This window comes from Mytilus trossulus, chromosome 3, assembly GCF_036588685.1.
Source record: "Mytilus trossulus isolate FHL-02 chromosome 3, PNRI_Mtr1.1.1.hap1, whole genome shotgun sequence".
Taxonomy (NCBI): Eukaryota; Metazoa; Mollusca; class Bivalvia; order Mytilida; family Mytilidae; genus Mytilus; species Mytilus trossulus.
In genome coordinates this window covers 60,664,782-60,688,170 of record NC_086375.1, presented here as the reverse complement: position 1 = coordinate 60,688,170, position 23,389 = coordinate 60,664,782, and the positions used below count along the sequence as shown (strand labels likewise).

The 23,389-nt window shown below is 30.4% G+C and overlaps 1 protein-coding gene across 1 annotated transcript in view; it reads left to right on the top strand.

Annotated features, from left to right (window-relative positions):
- Positions 1–23,389, top strand: part of LOC134712011 (cytoplasmic dynein 1 heavy chain 1-like) — a 77,988-nt gene that overhangs the window by 7,877 nt on the left and 46,722 nt on the right. The window contains exons 7-44 of the mRNA XM_063573092.1: positions 303–523; positions 808–970; positions 1,283–1,374; positions 1,519–1,735; positions 2,043–2,129; positions 2,663–2,818; positions 3,125–3,259; positions 4,405–4,539; positions 4,764–4,835; positions 5,050–5,133; positions 5,384–5,563; positions 5,773–5,931; positions 6,390–6,536; positions 6,772–6,909; positions 8,217–8,320; positions 8,674–8,746; positions 9,004–9,114; positions 11,124–11,243; positions 11,751–11,990; positions 12,173–12,296; positions 12,962–13,107; positions 13,392–13,502; positions 13,927–14,136; positions 14,433–14,579; positions 15,037–15,203; positions 15,734–15,907; positions 16,865–17,030; positions 17,406–17,591; positions 18,148–18,351; positions 18,726–19,008; positions 19,385–19,485; positions 19,878–20,040; positions 20,295–20,529; positions 21,330–21,513; positions 21,725–21,937; positions 22,281–22,433; positions 22,610–22,695; positions 23,100–23,256. Coding sequence (XP_063429162.1) covers positions 303–523; positions 808–970; positions 1,283–1,374; positions 1,519–1,735; positions 2,043–2,129; positions 2,663–2,818; positions 3,125–3,259; positions 4,405–4,539; positions 4,764–4,835; positions 5,050–5,133; positions 5,384–5,563; positions 5,773–5,931; positions 6,390–6,536; positions 6,772–6,909; positions 8,217–8,320; positions 8,674–8,746; positions 9,004–9,114; positions 11,124–11,243; positions 11,751–11,990; positions 12,173–12,296; positions 12,962–13,107; positions 13,392–13,502; positions 13,927–14,136; positions 14,433–14,579; positions 15,037–15,203; positions 15,734–15,907; positions 16,865–17,030; positions 17,406–17,591; positions 18,148–18,351; positions 18,726–19,008; positions 19,385–19,485; positions 19,878–20,040; positions 20,295–20,529; positions 21,330–21,513; positions 21,725–21,937; positions 22,281–22,433; positions 22,610–22,695; positions 23,100–23,256 — 5,844 coding nt within the window. The remainder of the gene's footprint in view (positions 1–302; positions 524–807; positions 971–1,282; positions 1,375–1,518; positions 1,736–2,042; positions 2,130–2,662; positions 2,819–3,124; positions 3,260–4,404; positions 4,540–4,763; positions 4,836–5,049; positions 5,134–5,383; positions 5,564–5,772; positions 5,932–6,389; positions 6,537–6,771; positions 6,910–8,216; positions 8,321–8,673; positions 8,747–9,003; positions 9,115–11,123; positions 11,244–11,750; positions 11,991–12,172; positions 12,297–12,961; positions 13,108–13,391; positions 13,503–13,926; positions 14,137–14,432; positions 14,580–15,036; positions 15,204–15,733; positions 15,908–16,864; positions 17,031–17,405; positions 17,592–18,147; positions 18,352–18,725; positions 19,009–19,384; positions 19,486–19,877; positions 20,041–20,294; positions 20,530–21,329; positions 21,514–21,724; positions 21,938–22,280; positions 22,434–22,609; positions 22,696–23,099; positions 23,257–23,389) is intronic.

Sequence of the window (23,389 nt, the reverse complement as noted above, 5' to 3'; positions counted from 1 at the left end):
AGAATTTAAATACATGTAGAGTAAGTATATGCTATGTTTGAATGATAGTTACCATGTGTAGTAGGAAGGACATTTTTACCATTATTTTTGCTAAAGATAAGAATAGAATCAAAGTACAGGGAATAACAATAAAGTCATCATCCTAATCCTTACTTTAGCAAAGATTTGTTTTCTCGACTTATTGTGTAATAGCGATATGTTCACCCTGAAATTGTTTTGATTATCATTTTATTTTCAAAACAACATAATTTAAGATTATCTAATTTTTGTTTTAATAAGTCAATGATCAATACTTTTTATAGGTCCTTGGTACCAGGAGATTGATGCACATAGCTTATGATGAGTTTGAGAAGGTGATGAATGCCTGTTTTGATGTGTTTGGTACATGGGATGATGAGTATGATAGATTACAAGGTCTACTACGAGATCTGGTGAAGAAGAAGAGAGAAGAACACTTAAGGATGGTATGGAGAGTCAACCCTGCACACAAACGTCTACAAGCCAGACTCGATCATATGAGAAAGTAAGATATACCGCAATTAAAAACAAATCTCAATTTTAATGTGAATAGATTTGTGTCAGAAACAATTTTAATTCCATGTACAGGATTTCTTAATATTGAATTTGTTTAGGCTAAGTGAAGGAAACTTTATTCCTCATTTCCATTCTCAATTTTATTCAATTCTAAACAATTTAATTAGCAGTACTGTTTTAGATTTTGACTGATATCAAAAGAAAAGCTGTTTCATTTATTATTAATTGCATTCAAGAAAAATGCATAAAATGAGTATCAATATTTATCTTTAGATTCCGTCGCCAGCATGAACAATTGAGACAGGTGATTGTGAGAGTGCTACGTCCTACTACCACAAAGTCAGCAATCAGAGCTACAACACCAGCGTCAGAAGAACCAGAACAGAAAATGGGTGAACCAATGGTTGATGAGGCTGCTGATGCAAATGCTATTGAGGTAATTATATGTTTGGAATGACAGATTTGATTTGATTTGATTAAAATATTTGAAAATTTTGAAAGATATAACAGAATAAGTAGTTATCAAGTTCATCAAAGCATAAAATGTCACCTTTAAGTACAAAATAATTACCAAAAAAAATGATATTAAGAATTTGCATGCAGAATTTCTTGTGCATCATATAAGAAAAAAATGAAATGTGTTTGTACAGGAAACTATTATCTCAATATACCATGTAAGAATTGAGTTTACGACTGATGAACATATAATAATATTGACTTAGATATCAAATTGTCATTTCTGTTTTAGGAAGTGAATTTAGCTTATGAGAATGTTAAAGAAGTAGATGGGCTGGATGTGTCTAAAGAGGGCTCAGAATTCTGGGAGGCTGCTATCAAAAGGTAATTTCTTGATGGAAAACATTAATTTTAAAAGAATGAATTGAAAAATTTAATTATCAAATTCTTTGCTTGAGTAAAATTGTACACACATGATTGGGGATCAATTTTAGAGTACACTTCAAATGATCTTATTTAATATTTAAGGTATGATGAAAGAATAGACCGTGTTGAGACCAGAATCACAGCCAGACTGAGAGACCAACTTGGTACAGCAAAGAATGCCAATGAAATGTTTAGGATTTTCTCTAGATTCAATGCTCTGTTTGTAAGACCACATATCAGAGGTGCTATCAGAGAATATCAAACCCAGCTCATACAGAGGGTCAAAGTTGACATCGAATCTCTTCACGAAAAGTTCAAGGTAACGTAACTCAGCATTTTAATATTCTTTAACTGAAAAAGATTTCCATTCTGTTAGCTTAGAATAATGTTGAAATAACCAGTAAAAATTATGGCCATCTTCTTCATCTTGCCATAAGAGTAACACTTGTATTCCAGATTCATTATAAGTGCTGTATTCATTATAGAAGTGAAAAAAATCATAAATACTAAAGAATTCCAGTTTTTTTCCATTTAAATAAAATATGTTGATAATTTTATTTATGATTATGTAAGTACCAAAGATGCAATGAATTTGGCCTAATCAATGACAAATTATATGATTACAGGTCCAGTATGCCCAGAGTAAATCATACAAGATGAGTAAAGTAAGAGATCTACCACAAGTGTCAGGAAGAATTGTATGGTCAAGACAGGTAATGTTTAGGAAGAAATTCATTTTATATATGTAAATGTAATACTGTAACAAAGATAAATTACTGTAAAGTCAGAAATTATTGTGTGTATTTATTATTGCAATTTTGTCAATTTGGACTCAAATGCGATTTAAATTTTTGCGATATTGAGAAAAATTCTGTTTAATTCATATAAAAATTTACAAAATGCTAGTTTTAATTATTGAGATTATAACCCTGTCGTATTTTTTGCAATAAGAAAAACATTGCAATAATTTCTGAATTTACCGTAATAAGATATTGTGATCTCAATAATATGAGCCCAGGAAAAATTCTTGATTTTTTTTATGTTTGTAAGAAAGAAATGAAAATAAAAGTACTGGTTAAGAAAGTTTTAATTGAGTTGCTACTTGTTATTTTTCCTTAAAATTACATGAATCTGACTGCTTTTTATGAAAGTGTTTCTTCATTGAACAAGCTAGCCTAACGATATTTGTGTTATATGCCCATTACAAATTTTGAATTATGTTACATTTATGGTAAACATTTTACAGATTGAGTACCAACTGAATGCTTATCTAAGACGTGTAGAAGATGTTCTAGGTAAAGGTTGGGAAAACCATGTGGAAGGACAAAAGTTAAAGGCCGATGGGGATAGCTTTAGGATGAAATTGAATACACAAGAATTATTTGAAGATTGGTCAAGAAAGGTATGGTGTTTAATAAAAGATTTATTGTATAAAATATTGATTCATTTCAATTTTATGAACATTGAAAAGAATACAAGGCACTCTCAAGCATGGACTACATGATGAATACAAAAAAATATAATAAGTTGTCAGGATAACTCCCATTGTATGTTTTTATATTTTAAGTTGTCTGCTAATACATGTGTTTATTAAAAGTTTGAAAGTAACAGGAATAGTTACTTTGCACCATGAAAGAAACAAATTTTTATGCATTTTGAACTTCAATGTCATTTTTTCTGATTCTATAATTTGAATATATCTATGCAGGTACAAGGAAGACAGTTGGTTGTTACAGGAAGAATTTTCAGTATTCAGAGTGTGAAACATAAATCAATGAAGAAAGGAAATGTCCTTAGGTTGTTTGTCAACTTCCAACCAGAAGTTATCACCTTATCTAAGGAGGTACTGTATAGTTTCATATTTTCGGTGCATTACGTTTGCGCACATTACCATTACATTTGCGCGCAAAAATCATTGCGTTTGCGCACAGCTTTCCATTACATTTGCGCACATTTTTTTGGCAGGTAAACTTAGGTAAAATTCAGGTAATAATGCTTATTTATCTATTAATTTGTTCAATTATTTATAAGTATCAGTACCCCTTCCGTTAGTCTTATTATGTTGTCTCTTTGACACATTCCCCATTTCCATTCTTAATGTTATCATAAGGCACATATTTTGAAAGTATTCAATCAGTAATGTTTTAGGGAAAAAACAGGCAATAATGCTTATTTATCTATTAATTTGTTCAATTTTTTACAAGTATCAGTACCCCTTCCTTTAGTATAAGTCTCATAAGGCAGGGAAAAAAGAGATACAACCGCAGATTTTTTCGATTTTCAGACACAATTTATAAAGTCAAATGTGTATGCAAAATTTTAAGAAAATCCATGACATAGGCTAGCCCATTCATGACTCATTCATATATTGTAACTTGACCTTAAGCTTTAACAGAGTTTTTACTTGCTTTTAGAATTCAATATGAACAGTATATAATTTGACTAATAAACAAACTATTTTTAAAATTAATAATTGATTAATATGAAAATACAAAACAAAATATAGTTATTTATAACTTAATATAATTTTTTATTTTTTTTACTTGAGATTACCTGTTAAATAAATGCGCGCAAATGTAATCGAAAGCTGCACGCAAACATAAAATATTTTAATCCCCAAATGCGCGCAAACATAGTGCGCCCCATATTTTAATATACATGCAATATAACTTTAGATTTTTAAGAAATTTGTAATTCTTTAGGTTGAAAAATGGGCATTAAAGCTTATGGTTAAATATCTGACAGAGTATTATGTACTTTATGATTTTACATTATTTATGCAGTCAGTGTTCTCCCCAGAAAGTTCAATTAGCACCATGGATCCTATACATTATATTATAAAATCTTCCATCATGACCATGGTAGAAAATATAGAACTAGGGTAACAGTATTGCAAGGCCCTGGGGAAAACAGTGAAGCAATTGTGTCATTTATTGAGAAATAAAACTTGAATGTTAAATTTTCTAACACATGTATGTTTTTTTACAGGTGAGGAACTTGAGATGGTTAGGATTCAGGGTACCACTGGCTATTGTAAACAAAGCACATCAAGCCAATCAGCTGTATCCATTTGCAATCTCCTTGATTGAAAGTGTTAAAACTTATGAAAGAACTCTGGAAAAGGTTGGTAGAAAATAGTATACACGGTTTATATGTAAATGTATTTTGAGAATAACAGAAAAGATGCTAAAAAGAATATTGATCGAAAACAAAAATTTACTTGAGTTTTTGGGGAAAATAAATCTGAAAAATTATTGTAGTTGAAATGCTTTTAATGAGAAAAAGGAAAATCGTTATTTTAAGATTCGGTTTAAATAAATAATGTACTTGTATATTTTCTTTTTCAGATTGAAGACAGACCAACAATTGTTTTGTTAGTAGCTGGACTTAGAAAAGAAGTCCAGACACTAATTGGAGAGGTATGTCTTTCCTTTGCTTTTGTTATATAAGGTTGAACATTTTCTATGGAAAAGATATAAACTATATTGTTTTTAAGATATGAACTATTTTGCTTATAAGATATAAACAATTTTGTTTATAAGATATGAACTATTTTGTTTCATATTAACTTCTAGAGATAGTTGTACAAATACAATTATTCATTTGAAATAGTGATTGCATTCTTATTTTCAGGGTTGTGCACTTGTTTGGGAATCCTACAAACTAGATCCTTATGTACAGAGACTTGCAGATACAAACTTTAATGTACAAGAAAAGGTTTGTTGAACATACTAGATTTTTCAAAATAATGTTTTCCAAATAGTCAAATTGTAGAGTGTTTGTCACAAGAAACTTATAATTTTAAATGAAGTATTTGAATTTGCTGAAATATGTTTACAAATGAGTATGTCAATTATATGAGAATTTGTAATATTTAACCACTTCTCATGAAATATTTATTTCTAATTTCTGATGTTTGTGATGATTAAAGACTTTATCAGTTTGTTTAATGGTATTTGTTTAACAGGTTGATGATTTGGCCGAGATGGAGTCTGAGATTGAGCTGGAGGTGAAGGCTTTAACAACATGTTCCTACAGTAATATCACATTCACAGAAATCCTGAATCGTATACAGAAAGCTGTTGACAACCTCAGTCTTCATGCATACTCTAACCTACAACAATGGGTGGCCAAACTTGACGAAAGAGTGAGTATTGATAAATACAATTCAGGCCTGAAAATATATTTGAGTCACATTGTTTTGTATATTTTCAAGTTATGAAAAAGCATATTTTGTAGCATAAGAAAGACTTATTTTTGATAAAAGACTTGGTAAATGTACTTTCATATATGTATTATTTATATCATATATTATATGTTAACTGTTTGATGTTAATACTACCTTTATTTTTTAAGGTTGAGGAAGCCTTGGCATTCCGATTAGAAGCAGGCTTGAAGGCATGGACAGAAGTTTTGAAAAAGAAAGCTGAAGATAAAGATGACACAGTTGACCAGTCAATGGACACTGATGCACCACAACAAGCTCATAAACCAGGTGGTGATCCACAAATCAAGGTATCAATCATTATACTTTTCAAACAACAAAGTTATACATATAAAGATGAGAAGATGTTAATGATTGCCAATGAGACAACTCTCCACTAGAGACCAAATGACATAGAGACCAAATGACATAGAAGTTTACCATGTTAACAACTATAGGTCATTGCACAGCCTACAAGAATGAGCAAAACCCCATCTGCATGGTCAGCTAAAAAATACCTTTATCAATTCATTACATTTTATTTTTACCTTTTACTTATTAAAATATCCCTTTGTCACTATATAATATTCTTGGAAAGCAAAATTGACTTTGTTAATGATAATCAAGTGTCCTAGCCAAAATCATAACCTTCAAACTTAAAGTTTTGACCATTGGATAAATCATATTTTCATATATCCAAACATTTGCATAGGTACATGTAACTTTATCAATTTAATAGAATTCATGATTAATTTTATTTAACTTTTAGCCACTGATCCATGAACTGAGGATCACAAACCAAGTGATTTATGTAAATCCTCCAATAGAAGAAGCTAGAGTGAACATCATGCAGGAACTGTTTGCCTGGGAAGCTGTCATAACCAGTTTACCAAGAATTAGACACTCCAGATACACCGTAGGTGTTATTGTTTAATTGTATATAATGTATTGTTTTGTAATTGTGAATACATTGCTTACAAAAAAATTCAAAACTTAGCCTTGTAGTTCAATAATCAATACACAAAAATTATGAGATGGAATAATGTTTACAGTTTATAAATATTCATAAGTGATGTAAGAAAATAAAAAGTATAAGTGTAAAAGATTTAGAAGAAATGTATTTTAATCTTAATTACCATATTTTAACACAGGTTGGTTTGGAAGCTGAATCTGAATCAGAGACAACCTACAAGAAAGTATTGACAAAATTACCAACAGGACAGAGAATATTAGAGGATGCATATTCTGCCATGGAGGGAGTCATGAAGGACTTCTCTAAATATGTCAATGTAAGTATTCTTTCAGTACAATAACAATTATTTCACTGGGGTCACACATTAATATATTTTTGTTTGCCCAAACCCTATCCAAAGATTGGACAGTGGGTAGGTAGGTATGCATTTTCTTCTTTCATCAGAAAAGATAAATTGAAGTGTCATACATTTTTGTCGAGCCTTCGACTTTAGTCGAAAAAGCGAGACTAAGCGATCCTACTTTCCGTCGGCATCGGCGTCCACAAATATTCACTCTGTGGTTAAAGTTTTTTAAATTTTAATAACTTTCTTAAACTATACTGGATTTCTACCAAACTTGGTCAGAAGCTTGTTTATGATCATAAGATAGTATCCAGAAGTAAATTTTGTAAAAATAAAATTCTATTTTTTCTGTATTTTACTTATAAATGGACTTAGTTTTTTCTGCGGGGAAACATTACATTCACTCTGAGGTTAAAGTTTTTAGAATTTTAATAACTTTCTTAAACTATCCTTGGTTTGTTCCAAACTTGGACAGAAACTTGTTTATGATCATAAGATAGTATCCAGAAGTAAATTTTGTAAACAAATAAATCCATTTTTTCTGTATTTTACTTTTAAATGGACTTAGTTTTTCTGCGGGAAACATAACATTCACTCTGTGGTAAAAGTTTTTAAAATTTTAATAACTTTCTTAAACTATCCTGGGTTTGTACTAAACTTGGACAAAAGCTTATTTATGATCATTAGATAGTATCCAGAAGTAAATTTTGTAAAAAGACAACTCCATTTTTTCTGTATTTTACTTTTAAATGGACTTAGATTTTCTTCCAGTGAACATTACATACAGTCTGCAGTTAAAGTTTTCAAAACATTTATTAGATTCATTAATTATTCTAGATTTTTACCAAACTTGGACAGAAGCTTCTTACAATCATAAGATAGTATCAAGAGGAATATTTTAATTGATTTTTTTCCTCATTTTTGTTTAGCCTGTGATTTACAGCAATTGTAGGCGAGACACTGGGTTCCACGGAACCCTTACAAATTTTTTAAAGTCTTCATGTCTATCTGACAAAAACAAACTTATTTATTTCGCATCAGGACAATAGATGATTGACATAGAGCTGAGTGTTGAAGTAATTTGCAATTTTACATTTGTATGTGCATTTTAAGCAATTTAGTTCTCAGAACTTTGACAGCATGTTCCTTGTGTGATTATGTTTATGTAGATGAAGATTATTGCTTTGTAAATCATGTTAAAAAAATATGAAAATATAAGATTAGAACTGAACCACCATAACAGTCTAGAGAACCCAATATGACATTACTTTCTATTGTAGGTTTGGTTAAGATATCAGGCCCTGTGGGATTTGAACCCAGATGTACTTTACAGTAGACTTGGTACCAAACTAAAGACTTGGATGTCAACACTGGAAGAAATCAAGTAAGATCAAGTGTACCAAACTAAAGTCTTTTATTATACCACCTAAGTAAATATAGATGTGTATAGCAGTTGGCATATTGGCCAAACACCCCACGATGAAACATTGATAAAAAAAAGTTGTTTAATATTTAAATTGTGACAAATAGTATGAAAGATATATGATTTGCTACATAAAGATAAAAAACATTATATAGAACATTAAACTCAACTGGAATGGAATAGAACTTTTAGTAGAACATGTCTCTTATCCTGAATTCTGGATCCTTTACTTTAAACCTAAGATATTTATGTGGGTGATAACATTTACATACATAAAAAACATAGACACCTTTATTGTACATATTTGATTTCAGGGCTTCAAGAAAGACCTTTGATACATCTGATACACAGAAACAACTTGGACCAATCATTGTTCAGTATGGAAAGGTAAGGACCAATCATTGTTCAGTATGGAAAGGTAAGGACCAATCATTGTTCAGTATGGAAAGGTAACTTTTACTCTCATTATCTAGTCGGATTTCAGATATTAAAGATGTTTTCTTAAAGTAATTAAATGCAAAATTGAATGTAAAAAAAAATAATAATATTTTGGTTTGGATGTTTGTTTTAACTTGAATTTTAGGAACTTCATGTTATGTATCACAAAACATGATATGTTAATAATTGAAACTGTTTATTTTAAGGTACAATCTAAAGTGAGTTTGAAGTATGATTCATGGCACAAAGAAGTACTGACTAAATTTGGTAGTTTCCTTGGAAATGAAATGACAGAATTCCATGCAACTATTTCAAAGGTATGTTAATAAAAAAAAATATCATTTGTTTATTAAATCAAATGCCTCTTTAATTGATAGAGGATGTATTTGGGGATAAGTATGTGCCATTCTTTCATTTGTTTGTCTATATATATATATATATATATATATATATATATATATATATATATATATAATACTTCAGCAGATATCAGAGAAACTCTTTAAGGTGGTATGGGAGTCTAAAATAAAAATGATAGAATTTGTTCATACTTTGTCAAAATGTAGTATCTATTGATACATGTTCAAAAATGTTATAAAAATGATAGGTCACCGCGCATTTTCTCAAGCTACAGGTTGTGACAAAATGACAAATTTTGTATGGATTATACAGGAAAAAGCACCATTTTGTGAATAGAAACTAAACAAAATGATAGAATCGTATAATAAATTAGAAAAAGATAGCTTTCAGACAATGCTATTAGAATATCAAAAGAAAAGATAGGGTCACCGTATGTTTTTTCTGGATAAAAGACAAAATAGGAAAATTTCATGGAGAGTCCTTCAGAAAATGCACTGTTTAAGAGTTACCTCCCCTTAAAATGCCAATTTGAAAATATTCAAAAAACAACCAAAAATAATCTACACTTGTAAAAATTTAATATTTCTAAGTTATATTCTTATAAATTGGATCTTTTAAATGAAAATTCACATTAAATATTGCATTCCTGCATCAAATTTTGCTAACTTGATAGAAAATATGGACCTTAGATTCTCTGTTTTTTACAATCCAAGATGGCGAAAGACACCCATCCTTAAATTAAGAAATAATTCATGGAAGCCATAGATTATTGGAAATTTACACATGGCCTGGGCCGTGATATTCGAATTTTATCCTGAGCGTTAGCGAGGGATAAAATTAACGAATATCACGGCCCAGGCCATGTGTAAATTTCAAATAATCTATGGCTTCCATGAATTATTTCGATTCTAATAGGACAAATACGATTATTAAAAAACTGAAGCGAGGGTGGGTAAAGCTGTGTGTGTGGCTGTTCTTTTTTACTCCCTGATAGATAAATCTCAAACATTCTAATAAATCCGTTGTTTGCATGGATTATTTCGTGAACAACCGCTAGAATAAAAATCTGTTTTATTCTCAAAACCAACAATTGTCATTTTGATTTACATGCTTTTCTCGTAAGCTAATGTCAAATCCAAAGTTGACATTTCGTAACTTAGGAGCCGCCATGTTGGCTTGCTGAAATCAGTAAATGTGCGAATAATGCAATAGAAAAGAAAATCAAACAAAACCTACCTTGATAATCAATTTTAATACAATAGTAAACAACATTTCAATGGTTCACGTAACAGAAAACTTTCAACTCTAACGTTTTCATTTGTATGACGTCATGTTTTGAAATGACTTAAATGCGCCAAAAGCATTAATAGACTTTCGCGGAATTTTATTTTATTTTTATTTTGTGGTTTCTCCTAGGTCTTGTGCATTACTTCTTTTTATTATGCATCTGAATAAGAATGAAAGTGATGTTGTCTTTTTTTAATTGCAATTTAAAAAAAAATAAAATCGGCAAAGGGTTTGCAAATAGGTTTCAATACATGTGGGAAGTGTATTGTAACAGCCATTATCATGTACACCACGGAGTCTGCGCTAAGTATAGATATATCGAGAATTTTATCACAGTATTGTTTACAAAGCGAAAGAAGCACGTCATATTAGAATCTTACATATCATCCATAAATCCTGAAAAAGTTGGATCTTCAAAATGTCTGCCTTTCATTCTTGCATATGTATTGATAAAATATATTTCATAAATACACTTTTTCATTTCATGGATGTTTTGCAAAAGTCCAAATACTTAAAATAAATTTTACACTGGTTTCAAGAAAATGTATGTCAGGTGTTTGTAGTTTTTCTTTGACCAGTAGAAATGACTGACTGGTAGATTCATCTAAAAACCCAGTCCCAGTACTTTTTATAGCTATCGAAATGGTTTGCATATATATTGATTTTTATCTGTTACTAGGCCAGATCTGAGTTGGAACAACAGTCTATAGATACAGCCAATACATCAGAAGCTGTTGGTCTGATTACACAAGTACAGGCTCTTAAACGGAAAATGATCAACTGGGAGAAGAGTGTTGAGGTAGGCAAACATTTGAAAAAGTAAAGTTATTCAAGTAAAATTTGATTTTCAAATATTCATAGAAAAATTTGTATGCCTGAAAAATCACCAACATAATGTATTTTATTTTCATTTACCACTATTGAAAAACATGTGGCCCACTTGTAAATATTTTGACAAATGGAGAGGGGAAATGATTTTGTAATTAAAGAGTTCGGGTATAATTAGGTTCTGTAAGTGTACGAATAAAGCACCTAGAAAGTAATTACATATTGAATTATATTGAATGAACATATCTGAAGATAGTAACAACCAAACAAAGCCATCCTGAATATGCATGAAGTATTTGCCACTGGACGTTAAGCAGGCAACAATCAATCAATCAACCATACATAGAACAGCAATATTCCACCAAATTAACTGTATGTAAAAATAAAGCTCAATGATTGTAGTATACTCAGTGGTTATAAATTTATATTTTGTAAACCATGTCATCATCTTAATAACAATTTTTAATTTTGTATACAGAATTTCAATGAGAGTCAAAGGATATTAGAGCGACAGAGATTTCAATTCCCAGCTAACTGGTTATACAGTGACAACATCGAGGGAGAGTGGGGAGCTTTCTCTGATATCATGAAACGTAAAGATTCCTCCATCCAGACACAAGTGGCAAGTCTACAGATGAAGATAGTGTCGGAGGATAAGATTGTAGAGAGCAAGACACATGATATGTTGTCAGAATGGGAGAAAGAAAAACCAATTGAGGTAAATTGTTTAAATATACATTATATATTTTTAGTGTAAACTTTGTGTACATATTGATTCAAAAGCAAAAAATATAATGAAAACAGTATGAAATGACAACATGTGGTTTGTGCATGCACATTTATTTCATGGTGTGAAAAATTGAAAATGTTTCTTGCTACAATACTTTTGTTATTTAATAGGGAGAACTGATGCCTGATTCTGCTATGAAAGCTCTGACAATATTTGAAGGAAAGTTTGGAAGACTGAAGGAGGAGAGAGACAATGTATCCAAAGCTAAAGAAGCCCTAGAATTGTCTGAACCTGGTAAATATATATTTAAACTTTTATTATGACATGTCAAGACTTATGTTGAGGAGATTATAGAGTTTCTAAAATATGTTCATTTGTTTGCTTTCCCCTTGCTCAATAAGATCAAAGAGGATGCATCTGTATGTCTGTCTTTCTGCCATTTACTTGTTTATTTATTAATTGTTAGCTTTGGTTAAGTTTTCTTTCAAAGTCCTAGATCTAAGCATCTACAAGCATAAAGAAACTACTTTTTTTAGTCAAGAAGTTATCTTTTTTCTCTTGATGAATAATGTTAAAGGATGGAAGAACTCTCTTAAATCAGCTTACCATGATTTTCATTGATATGTAAGTACCAAAATGTTACATTATTGAACACATGTCTACAGAGAAATAAGATTTGAATTAAGTCTTTCAGTAGGAAATTTCCATGATAGGTTATTGTGGATTCATTCATTTTCATCGGTACAATTTTCTTAGATTGAGGATTTTAGTGGATATAAGATTTCGTGTTTTTGCCAATCACTGCATAGAAAGCCTATAGAAAATTTGTAATTCTTTGAACATCTGAATTCGTGGTTTGCCTGTACCTACAAAATCCATGAAAATTGATATCCAACGAATTATAATGAATCCACAGTATAGTATGAATAACCGAATCTTACATTGACTATCAATTATAGGCCAGTTGAGTCCAAGTGAAGAAAAGATGCAGGTAGCTCTAGAGGAATTACAGGACCTTAAAGGTGTCTGGATGGAACTACAAAAGATCTGGGAACAGATTGAAGAACTTAAAGACAAACCATGGTTATCTGTTCAACCAAGAAAGGTACACAATAATCTTGCTTTTTTTTTTTCAAAAATGAGAAAAGCTTATTACAGTCAATATTCTACCTACATATATTTGAAATATAATCATTGACCTCTTGTCTAGGTAGAGTGAGTATGTTCTGCAAGTATACAACTATTTCTGTTTGTATAGTAAAGTCCGGTTTCAAAAAGGTATTGGCAAAATAAAAATTTCATGTAAATATCAGTTTATTATATGATATATTTATTGATAACAAGAACTGAACATTTCCTAATGTAAAAATTGCTTGATTTTATTTATAGATTCGTCAGTCTCTTGATGGCCTTGTTAACCAGTTGAAGGAATTACCAGCCCGATTAAGAACTTATGATTCCTACGACTATGTCAAGAGGAAAGTACAGGGATATGCTAAGGTATGTCATGCAATTTATTATAGTGGAATAAAATCACATAGATTGTAGTTTTGTTTGAAATTAGACCAGAAAGAGATCATTTTGAACTTCCTTTTTGTTTAACAAAATGAATTTTCTCAGTTTGATAGAAGTCAACAATTTGGCTTATGTGCTAAATTTTATTTTAATGAAATAGTATCATAGTCATAAAAGTAATTTTATTTCAAATAATTTAAAGAATGATCAGAAATTACACAATATTACCTTTTAAGTATATAAACAGAAAACAATACACATAGAAATTACACAGTATTAGTCTGCATTTATGCTGTGTTTTTAAAAGATGTATGTTTTTAATTTTAAATATTAAACAGTTTATATACAACAAAAAGATATTTTATGAGTATGACAGCATTTAAAAATGATCTTTAATTTTACAATAAAGGTTAACATGATGGTTGTGGAGTTGAAATCTGAGGCTCTGAAGGAGAGACATTGGAAACAGTTGACAAGAAAACTAGGTGTTAGATGGGTGTTATCTGATCTTACTCTAGGACATGTATGGGATGCTGACCTCCTTAAAAATGAGATGCTTGTCAAAGATGTCATTCTGATAGCACAGGGAGAAATGGCTTTAGAAGAATTTTTAAAACAGGTATGTTTTAGAAAATTAATTTTTCAAGAAGTAATCTTTCTGAGTTACTTTAAATTTGTTTGTTTTGAATATTAGATATTCTGATATTTCTTGATACATTTTGATGAAAGCTGTATATTATAAATTTTTCGTTAAGATTTTAATAAAAAGATGTTTTTGTCCTCAATAAAGGTTTAGAGAGTAACTTGTAGATGAGTAACATTCAGGCTATTTATAAATCTTTTTCACAGTAGTCTATTGAGTGTCATATATTTGTATACAGATTAAAACATGTTTTTCTGTATTACCTTTGATAGGTTGCTGAAGTGTGGAGAAGTTACGAGTTGGAATTGATTAACTACCAGAACAAATGTAAGCTGATCCGTGGATGGGATGATCTGTTCACTAAAGTCAAAGAACACATTAACAGTGTGACAGCTATGAAACTTTCTCCATATTACAAGGTAGGATACTCTATCCATTTAAGACTATCACAATATTACAAGGTAGTTAACTATCTACATATTACTGTGGATTCATTAATATTTGTGGGGTAGCAAATCCCTGTTTATTGTGGAGAAAAGTGAACGAGTGAATGCAGACTTGAAATTGGTACCCATAAAAATAAACAAATACACCCTGCAAGATAGAAAACTTTCTCCATATAACAGGTAGGAAACTATCTTTTTATTCCAAATTAGAAAACCATCTCCATAATATAATGCATGCAAATGTCTCCACAGTTCAAAGTAGATAACTATCTTTGTATTACAAGTAGGAATATATTTTTTGTTTGTGAATTTTAAGATAAATTCATATATAAAAAAAAGAGAATTTTAAATGATCAGTATTTACAAATGCATGAAAATATCATTGTTGATACCTGAGTCCAATATTGAATTTATATATAAATAATTTCAGCAATTTGAGGATGATGCTGTAGCTTGGGAGGACAAATTGAACCGTATCAATGCCTTGTTTGATGTGTGGATAGATGTACAGAGAAGATGGGTGTACCTAGAAGGCATATTTACAGGAAGTGCCGATATCAAACATTTACTGCCAGTGGAAACTTCAAGATTTCAGGGGTAAGTTATTCATAACTGAATTAATTTCTTGTCTTATGATTAAGTAACATATTTTGAACAAAGCAAATAATTTTGAATTTGGAATTATAGCTTGGATAACTGAGCTCAAGCAAACTAGTGAAGTCATAAAAGAAGACATTCTTTAAAATGGAAATTAAGATGTTTGATATAAAGTCAGATGACAAAAATGACGCTTAGGGTAAAATAATCGAATATAAATGCCCAACCCATGGTTAAATAAAAACATATCTACAGCTGCCATGAATAATTTCTTAAATATTTTCTGCTCTTATTGTAAGCAATTAATTAAGTACCATTTCAGAAAAATGTTTTTGCAGTATTAAACAAAAGAAAAGATTTAAAACATTTTTGGTGTTTTTTCATTTCTTTAGCTTGATCAAAAACATTTCAAGTAAAATACTTATATTGTGTAAAAATGTTTTCCATCTTTTTTGTGTGTTAGAAAACCTTGATTTTTTTCTCATTTACCAGAACAGACTTTCATTAGTTTTTTTCTTCTTCAATTACAGTGTGAGTACCGAGTTTTTAGCATTAATGAAGAAGGTGACCAAGTCCCCATTAGTTATGGATGTGGTTAACATCAACAATGTACAGAAACAATTGGAGAGATTAGCTGATCTACTTGGCAAGATACAGAAAGCTTTAGGAGAATATCTAGAGAGAGAAAGATCATCATTCCCAAGGTTTGTCTTAATACCAAAGTTATAAACTGTTTCAAATTAATGTATTGAAGACCCAATGGTGGCCTTTGGCGGTTTTCTGCTCTTTGGTCATGTTGGTGTCTCTTATTTTAATTCTCAATTTTTAATGTCAAAACACTTTAATTTTAGTTTCAGTTGACAACCCTGTGTCCTTTGGTGAAGACCGTGTCCGCTCTATATCTTGAGAACCCTTATGATTTCAAAGTTTATACTTGACATCCATTTTGACCAACACCAGAGGGTGTGTCATGATGTATGTACAACTTCCTAGGTCAAAGGTCAAGGTCAAAAACTTTGGTTTCAGTTGACAACCCTGTGTCCTTTGGTGAAGATCGTGTCCGCTCCATATCTAGATAACCGTTATGATTTTATACTTAATACTTAACATGATTATTAACTAACACCAGAGGGTGTGTCATGATGTATGTACAACTTCCTAGGTCAAAGGTCAAGGTCAAAAACTTTGGTTTCAGTTAACAACCCTGTGTCCTGTGGTGAAGAACGTGTCCGCTCCATATCTAGATAACCGTTATGATTTAAAAGTTTATACTTGACATCCATTTTAACCACCACCAGAGGGTGTGTCATGATGTATGTACAACTTCCTAGGTCAAAGGTCAAAGTAAAAAAAACTTTGGTTTCATTTGTTCAAATATCAATCCATATATCCAGAAGTCATCTTATAGTAGTCAACAATGAGTTCATATCATGCAGTCATATCACTATTATACTATGAAAGTAAGTTGAGAATATTTATCAGTTTTAACTTAAAATCTTAGATTAAAATCACACGTGAGACTATGTAATAACTTCAAATAATGCTTCATATCAGATTATCCATACAACTTATTTACCCCACGTTATTGACATCGGGGCCCACAGAGATGGCTCCCATCTCAATGATATCTAGTTAATTATATTTATCTCTTTTATTTTCAGATTTTACTTTGTTGGTGATGAAGATTTGTTAGAGATTATTGGTAACAGTAAGAATGTAGGCAGACTACAGAAACATTTCAAGAAGATGTTTGCTGGAGTATCTACCATAGCTCTAAATGATGATGAATCACAGGTTACAGGTCTTGTGTCCAAAGAGGGAGAAGAGGTATGTGTCCTTTTAAAATAACAAAAAAAAGATGACTAAATGGAGCAAGTCTATAAAATTTATCACATTTTTTCTTATATACATATTATCAGTCATGATGTGTCCATTAGAAGTTTAATAAAAACCTTGTCTTTTTAAATATTGTAGTTTGGGTAAAATATTGATTTGAGTAGCCCTAGCTAATAAAAAAAGTTTTAAAAATAATATGTAAAAAGGCTTTTTAGGTCAAACAAGACAATTTTAATATGTTTACGATGCCCAACTGAAATTGGAATATTTTTATAATTTAAGGGGTCAAATAAAGGCTCTTATTTTACCTCCTTTTAGATAACAGTGCAATAGTTGATTATTAATATTTTTTTCTTTATTTTCTAGGTCCACTTTGTGACAACTGTTTCTATAGCACAACATCCAAAGATCAATGAATGGCTGACCTTAGTAGAGAAAGAAATGAGAGTAACATTAGCTAAATTATTAGCCAAGTCTGTACAAGAGGTGACAGCCTTTAAGTCTGGCAAGATTGATCCTGAGCAGTACATGCAATGGATTGATGGATATCAGGTACCAATCAATTACAGAATTATTAATGACACATACTGTGGATTCATTTATTTTCGTGGGTACCAATTTTCGTGGATTAAGAAAAACTTGCATATTCGTGGATATTAAATTTAGTGGTTTTGCTGAATTATGCATACAAACCTATAGAAAAATTATCATTCGTTGAATATTTAATTTCGTGGTTTTGCCCATGAAATCCACGAAAATTGGTATCCAACGAATATAAATGAATCCACAGTAATATAATGAGCTTTGTTGTTAGATACTGATTAAAAAAAAATGTGTAAACTTTATATTTAAACAAAGCTCACAACACTGTTCATATCTGTTCTGTCACATGCATGCAAGGCATATTTGTTTATTGTTATATTACATGTTTATTTTCTCTTTAAAAAGTATAAAGCTTATCAAACTGGCTGGATTGTAATACAGTTGCAAGAAAATTTACATGTAATGAAATTAAAAAGAATCCATCAAACTATTAACTTCAGATACCTGAATATTATCTGTACATGATTTTGTTTTAGTCCTAAAACTGTTGATGTTTATGTTTTAGGCTCAGTTAGTAGTATTGGCCTCCCAAATTTGCTGGTCAGAGAATGTAGAAACCACACTACAGGCAATCTCTACATCTAACAAGCCTGATGATCTAACACCACTACAGGGTGTCCTCACAACAGTAGACTCCACACTCAATGTCCTAGCTGATTCGGTATTACATGAACAACCACCTGTTAGAAGGAAGAAACTTGAACATTTAGTAAGAACTAATATGTCAATATGAAATATGATAAGATTGAAAGATGGAAAGTGCAAGGTTCTACCAAACCCTTCCCCAGTTTTGTACTGAATACAAAAAAGTTTATATTTTTATGACATTGACCTAATATTGTTCTTATACTGCAACTTAAATTAATGCATTGAAAGCTTTTTAAATTACTTCACAAATGTCAAACTTACTTTCATCCCTTAATGAACCTCTGATTGTGGAAAAAGTGATGAAATTGACCTTGCACAAAAAATAGCTGTGTTGTTATATTTAGAAACTAAACACAACTAGTTGCAGTATAAATTAAGCATATGATAAATGATAAAAAAATATGTATGTTAACTTTGTTTTTTTCATCTTTTCAGATCACAGAGTTGGTCCATCAGAGAGATGTTACAAGGATGTTAGTTTCACACAATGTCAATACTCCTAAGAACTTTGATTGGTTATGTCAAATGAGATTTTACTTTGATCCTAAGAACACTGATGTTTTACAACAACTCTCTATACATATGGCAAATACCAAGTTTAACTATGGATTTGAATACTTAGGAGTACAGGAGAAACTTGTTCAAACACCTTTAACAGACAGATGTTATCTCACTATGACTCAGGCATTAGAGGCTAGACTTGGAGGATCTCCATTTGGTAAATATTGAGATTTTAGTACATTTATTAACACTAAGAACTAGAAGTTTCTCCTTTTCAGTATGTAATAGAAATATGTTTGATAAATTGTAATCATTCTCCCTGGTTTGGCAATATAGTTGTAAAAACAGCTACTGTTAATTCAGAAATTTATGTGTGCATTTATTAATGCAATTGTTAAATAAAAAAAAGAAGCAAATAAGACACAAATGCCTTAGAGGACATTAAAAATCACAGGGGGAGACTGCCAGTTTTAATCATGATTATGTATTGTATGTTTTTAAAACAGCTATGTTTGATTCATTGGTATATCTTTATATAGTTATTTGTAAAATTCAAGTAATGTTATTAATTTTTTCAAAATTATATTTCACAGGTCCTGCTGGAACTGGTAAAACTGAATCGGTCAAAGCTTTGGGTAACCAGCTTGGTAGATTTGTATTGGTCTTTAACTGTGATGAAACATTTGATTTCCAGGTGGGTAAAAATATAGAAAAAAAAAAAGTTTTAAACTTGTATTGCTTATTTTTTTTAGATTCAGTTGATTAATACTAATAAAAAAAGGCAGTTTATATCCTTTATTCAAGGATTATATCCATCAGTATTTTATCTACTGAATGCAAATAAACTTATAAAATGAACATTTATGGTTATTCTATTGATTTTTCCATGCTTAAAACTATTTATATTTAGGAAAAAATAGCAGTGAGCTGTACTGGAATTATTAATCATAAGGTGGAGTCATTTGATTTAATTTAAAAAGTTAAGAGAAAAAATACAACCCTCTATTACAAAGTCTAGTATAAGATAAAGTGTTGATACAAAGTGCAGACAAAGAATTCATCTTTATAATTCATTACACATTGTAGGCTATGGGTCGTATTTTTGTTGGATTGTGTCAAGTTGGAGCATGGGGATGCTTTGATGAATTCAACAGATTGGAGGAGAGAATGTTGTCAGCTGTATCACAGGAAATTCAAACCATCCAAGAAGGCCTCAAGGAACTTGTAGGAGTAACAGACAAAAAGAAAGGTAATATCTTATTTGACTGCATAAAGGGATAAAAGTGGACATTTTGTTGGATGTGTAACAACTAATGTATAGTATCTGAGAGAGCATTGTATTTAAAAAGTATTCAGACAATATTTGATGATTGTATAATAAAAAATTAATCAGGAATATATTTTTATAAGTGAATAATACTTTGTTAAGCAATGAAAATGTCTACTGAGTAGATGTGTATTTATATTTGATAATAGCAGATTTGTAAACTCTCACTATTGCAGGAGTAGCTGTAGAAATTATAGGTAAAACTGTGAAGTTGAATCCTGACATGGCCATTTTCATCACCATGAATCCAGGATATGCTGGTAGATCTAATCTCCCTGATAACTTAAAGAAATTATTCAGAAGTTTGGCTATGACCAAACCTAATAGACTTTTGATTGCTGAGGTCATGTTGTATTCACAAGGATTTAGAACAGCTGAAAAACTAGCCAGCAAGATTGTACCATTCTTCCAGTAAGTATAAGGATCGATCTAACACAATCACTTATTTGAATGTTTTATATTAATGGATTACAAAGGAAAGGTACATAACATATAATCTAATGAATCAAAGCTCTCTAAAGAAAATAAATTTAAAAAAACAATTTTTGCCTGTTAATAAGTTTGTCTCTTTTTGATTCATGCTGTGAGTATATTTCCTGCTGACATTCAAAATAACAACTTTTCAAATAAATAGTTTTTTTTGTGGGTTAAGGTGAATCATAAATTTAATTGTTTAACAAAACAAAATTTTCTATATGTTTGAAATAGGTAAAAAGTATATAAAAAAGAAATTGCTTCAAAAAAATAATAATAACAAAGTAATGGCTGTATGAATCTTAACTTTTCAATTAAGCTAAAAAAATCCTGACAATAACAATGAAAGGTAAATTATAAGACATCAAAATGATGGAAAAAATAAATAAATTTGCATTTGTTTTTGAGAATTTGAAGAATAACCATTTTGGGAAAAGATTTTTTTTTTTTTTTTTTTATATGAAACATAAGGCGAACTGTGTAAAATTATATTGTGTGCAATATTAGAATAATTTAAAGATTTAATTAACACAGCTTATTGAACATTTACGTTTCCTAGAATATTAAGAAATAAAGAATCAACTGTGTAAAATGAATTGACGCATATCTTCGGTAAAAGCCAAAAGGGTTATGAAATATGATTGAAAACTGGAAAAAAAATAAGCATATCTTTAATATGGATACCAATGCTAACTATTTGTTGAGTGTATTTTCATAGCGTATTGTATCTTACACAGATTGTGTGATGAACAGCTATCACCACAGTCTCATTATGACTTTGGATTGAGAGCTTTGAAGAGTGTACTTATCAGTGCTGGAAATGTCAAACGTGACAGGATACAGAGAATTAAAGATGGCTTGTTAGAAAGAGGAGAAGAAGTTGATGAAGGGAAAATTGCTGAAAATCTACCTGAACAAGAGGTACAGAAATATATTTTATATTCGTATGAGATAATAAAAGAAATTTCATGTGTTCTTCTCCATCTTGTTTAAAAAAAAAAGTTTGTCAAGCAAATTTGTTCACATATAGAGTATATAACCTTCATGATGATTTATTGACATATTTCTTTTTAACTGTAAATAAATTGCTGTTAATCTAGTTTGTTTAACACCACCATTGTTGTGTTTGTAGATTTTGATACAGAGCGTGATGGAGACACTGGTACCCAAGCTTGTGGCTGAAGATATCCCACTGCTCAACAGTCTGTTACATGATGTGTTCCCAGGAGTAGAATACCAGGCTGGTGGTATGGAAGCCCTCAGAGCTGAGATTAAGAAAGTCTGTAAAGAGATGTATCTTGTATATGCTGAGGGTGAAGACTCAGGAGCTCAATGGGTTGACAAGGTAACAGAATACAAGTCATATAAAAACTGTTGGATGGTTTATATTAAAAAGAAACTGTTTAGAATGACTCAAAACTTTTTATCTTAACACATGTTTTTTTTTAGGCATTTTTTTATTTCTCACTAGACTTGATACTTCGGTTAATAGAATAACTTTTTTAAGTGTTATTTTTCTTTATATGAAATGTTTCTGTTGTTGAAATTTGTACTTTTTCAAACTGAAAGATGAAATACTGATTGGTAATCATATGTGTCTTGAGATTTTCATTTTTTACAAAACTTATCTTCAATTGAAATGTTTACTTTTTTGCAATATATCTAAATACCTGTATTTAATGTTTTAGGTGTTACAACTTTACCAGATTACTAATCTCCACCATGGTTTGATGATGGTAGGACCTAGTGGTAGTGGTAAATCTAAAGCCTGGAGAGTTCTATTGAAGGCTCTAGAGAGACTCGAAGGAACAGATGGTGTAGCTCATGTCATTGATCCAAAAGTAAGATATTCTATGAAATTGTGCTTCAATGTTGGATTATATTCCTGTGGGGTATTTTATTTTATGAAGAATATACATTTTCTATGGTTTTGTTGAGATTAGGGATCAATTAATTAAAATATGTATTTAAAATTTTCTGTTCTACAAGTTATGACTTCATTTTAATTTATTTTTAGTCCATATCCAAGGCATTATTGTATGGTAATTTGGATCCTAATACCAGAGAATGGACAGATGGATTGTTCACACATATCCTCAGAAAGTAAGTTATTTCATCTAAATAGATATTAAAGTCAACCAGAAACCAGAAATTGAAACAGTTTTATGAAACTGCTAATACCTAATTAGTATCAATTACGTTTAACTATGACTAAATAAGTAGGAAAGCAATGTTTTTCAATGTACTTTAAGCTGCTGGTTTGCAATAGTCATGTCAACGTTGTGGGTATTTATCGCCCTTACTTGAAATGATAATCAATCAAAAAGACAGGACAACAAACTTGAAAAAAATCCTTTTTTGAAAAAAAACCTTGTATGAAAAAAGCAATAACTTGATATATTATGAGCACATTTTTTTATTTTCCACTAAACATTTGATATTATAATAATCATAGACCATAGGAAAAAAGATTTACAGAAAAGAATACATATTTTGACATATTTCAGAATCATAGACAATGTTCGAGGAGAACTACAAAAGAGACAGTGGATTATATTTGATGGTGATGTAGATCCAGAATGGGTAGAAAATCTGAACTCTGTACTGGATGACAGTAAAATGTTGACATTACCTAATGGTGAACGTCTGGCTATTCCACCTAATGTAAGCATATCTTTCTGTGCATAGTTCTAATGCTTGTAGCTTGTATTACTGTTTGATTAATATTATATTTATTCTACGATAACAATCAAAGGATTCAGCAATAACAAATTGTTGTGGCTTAAATATCATAAAC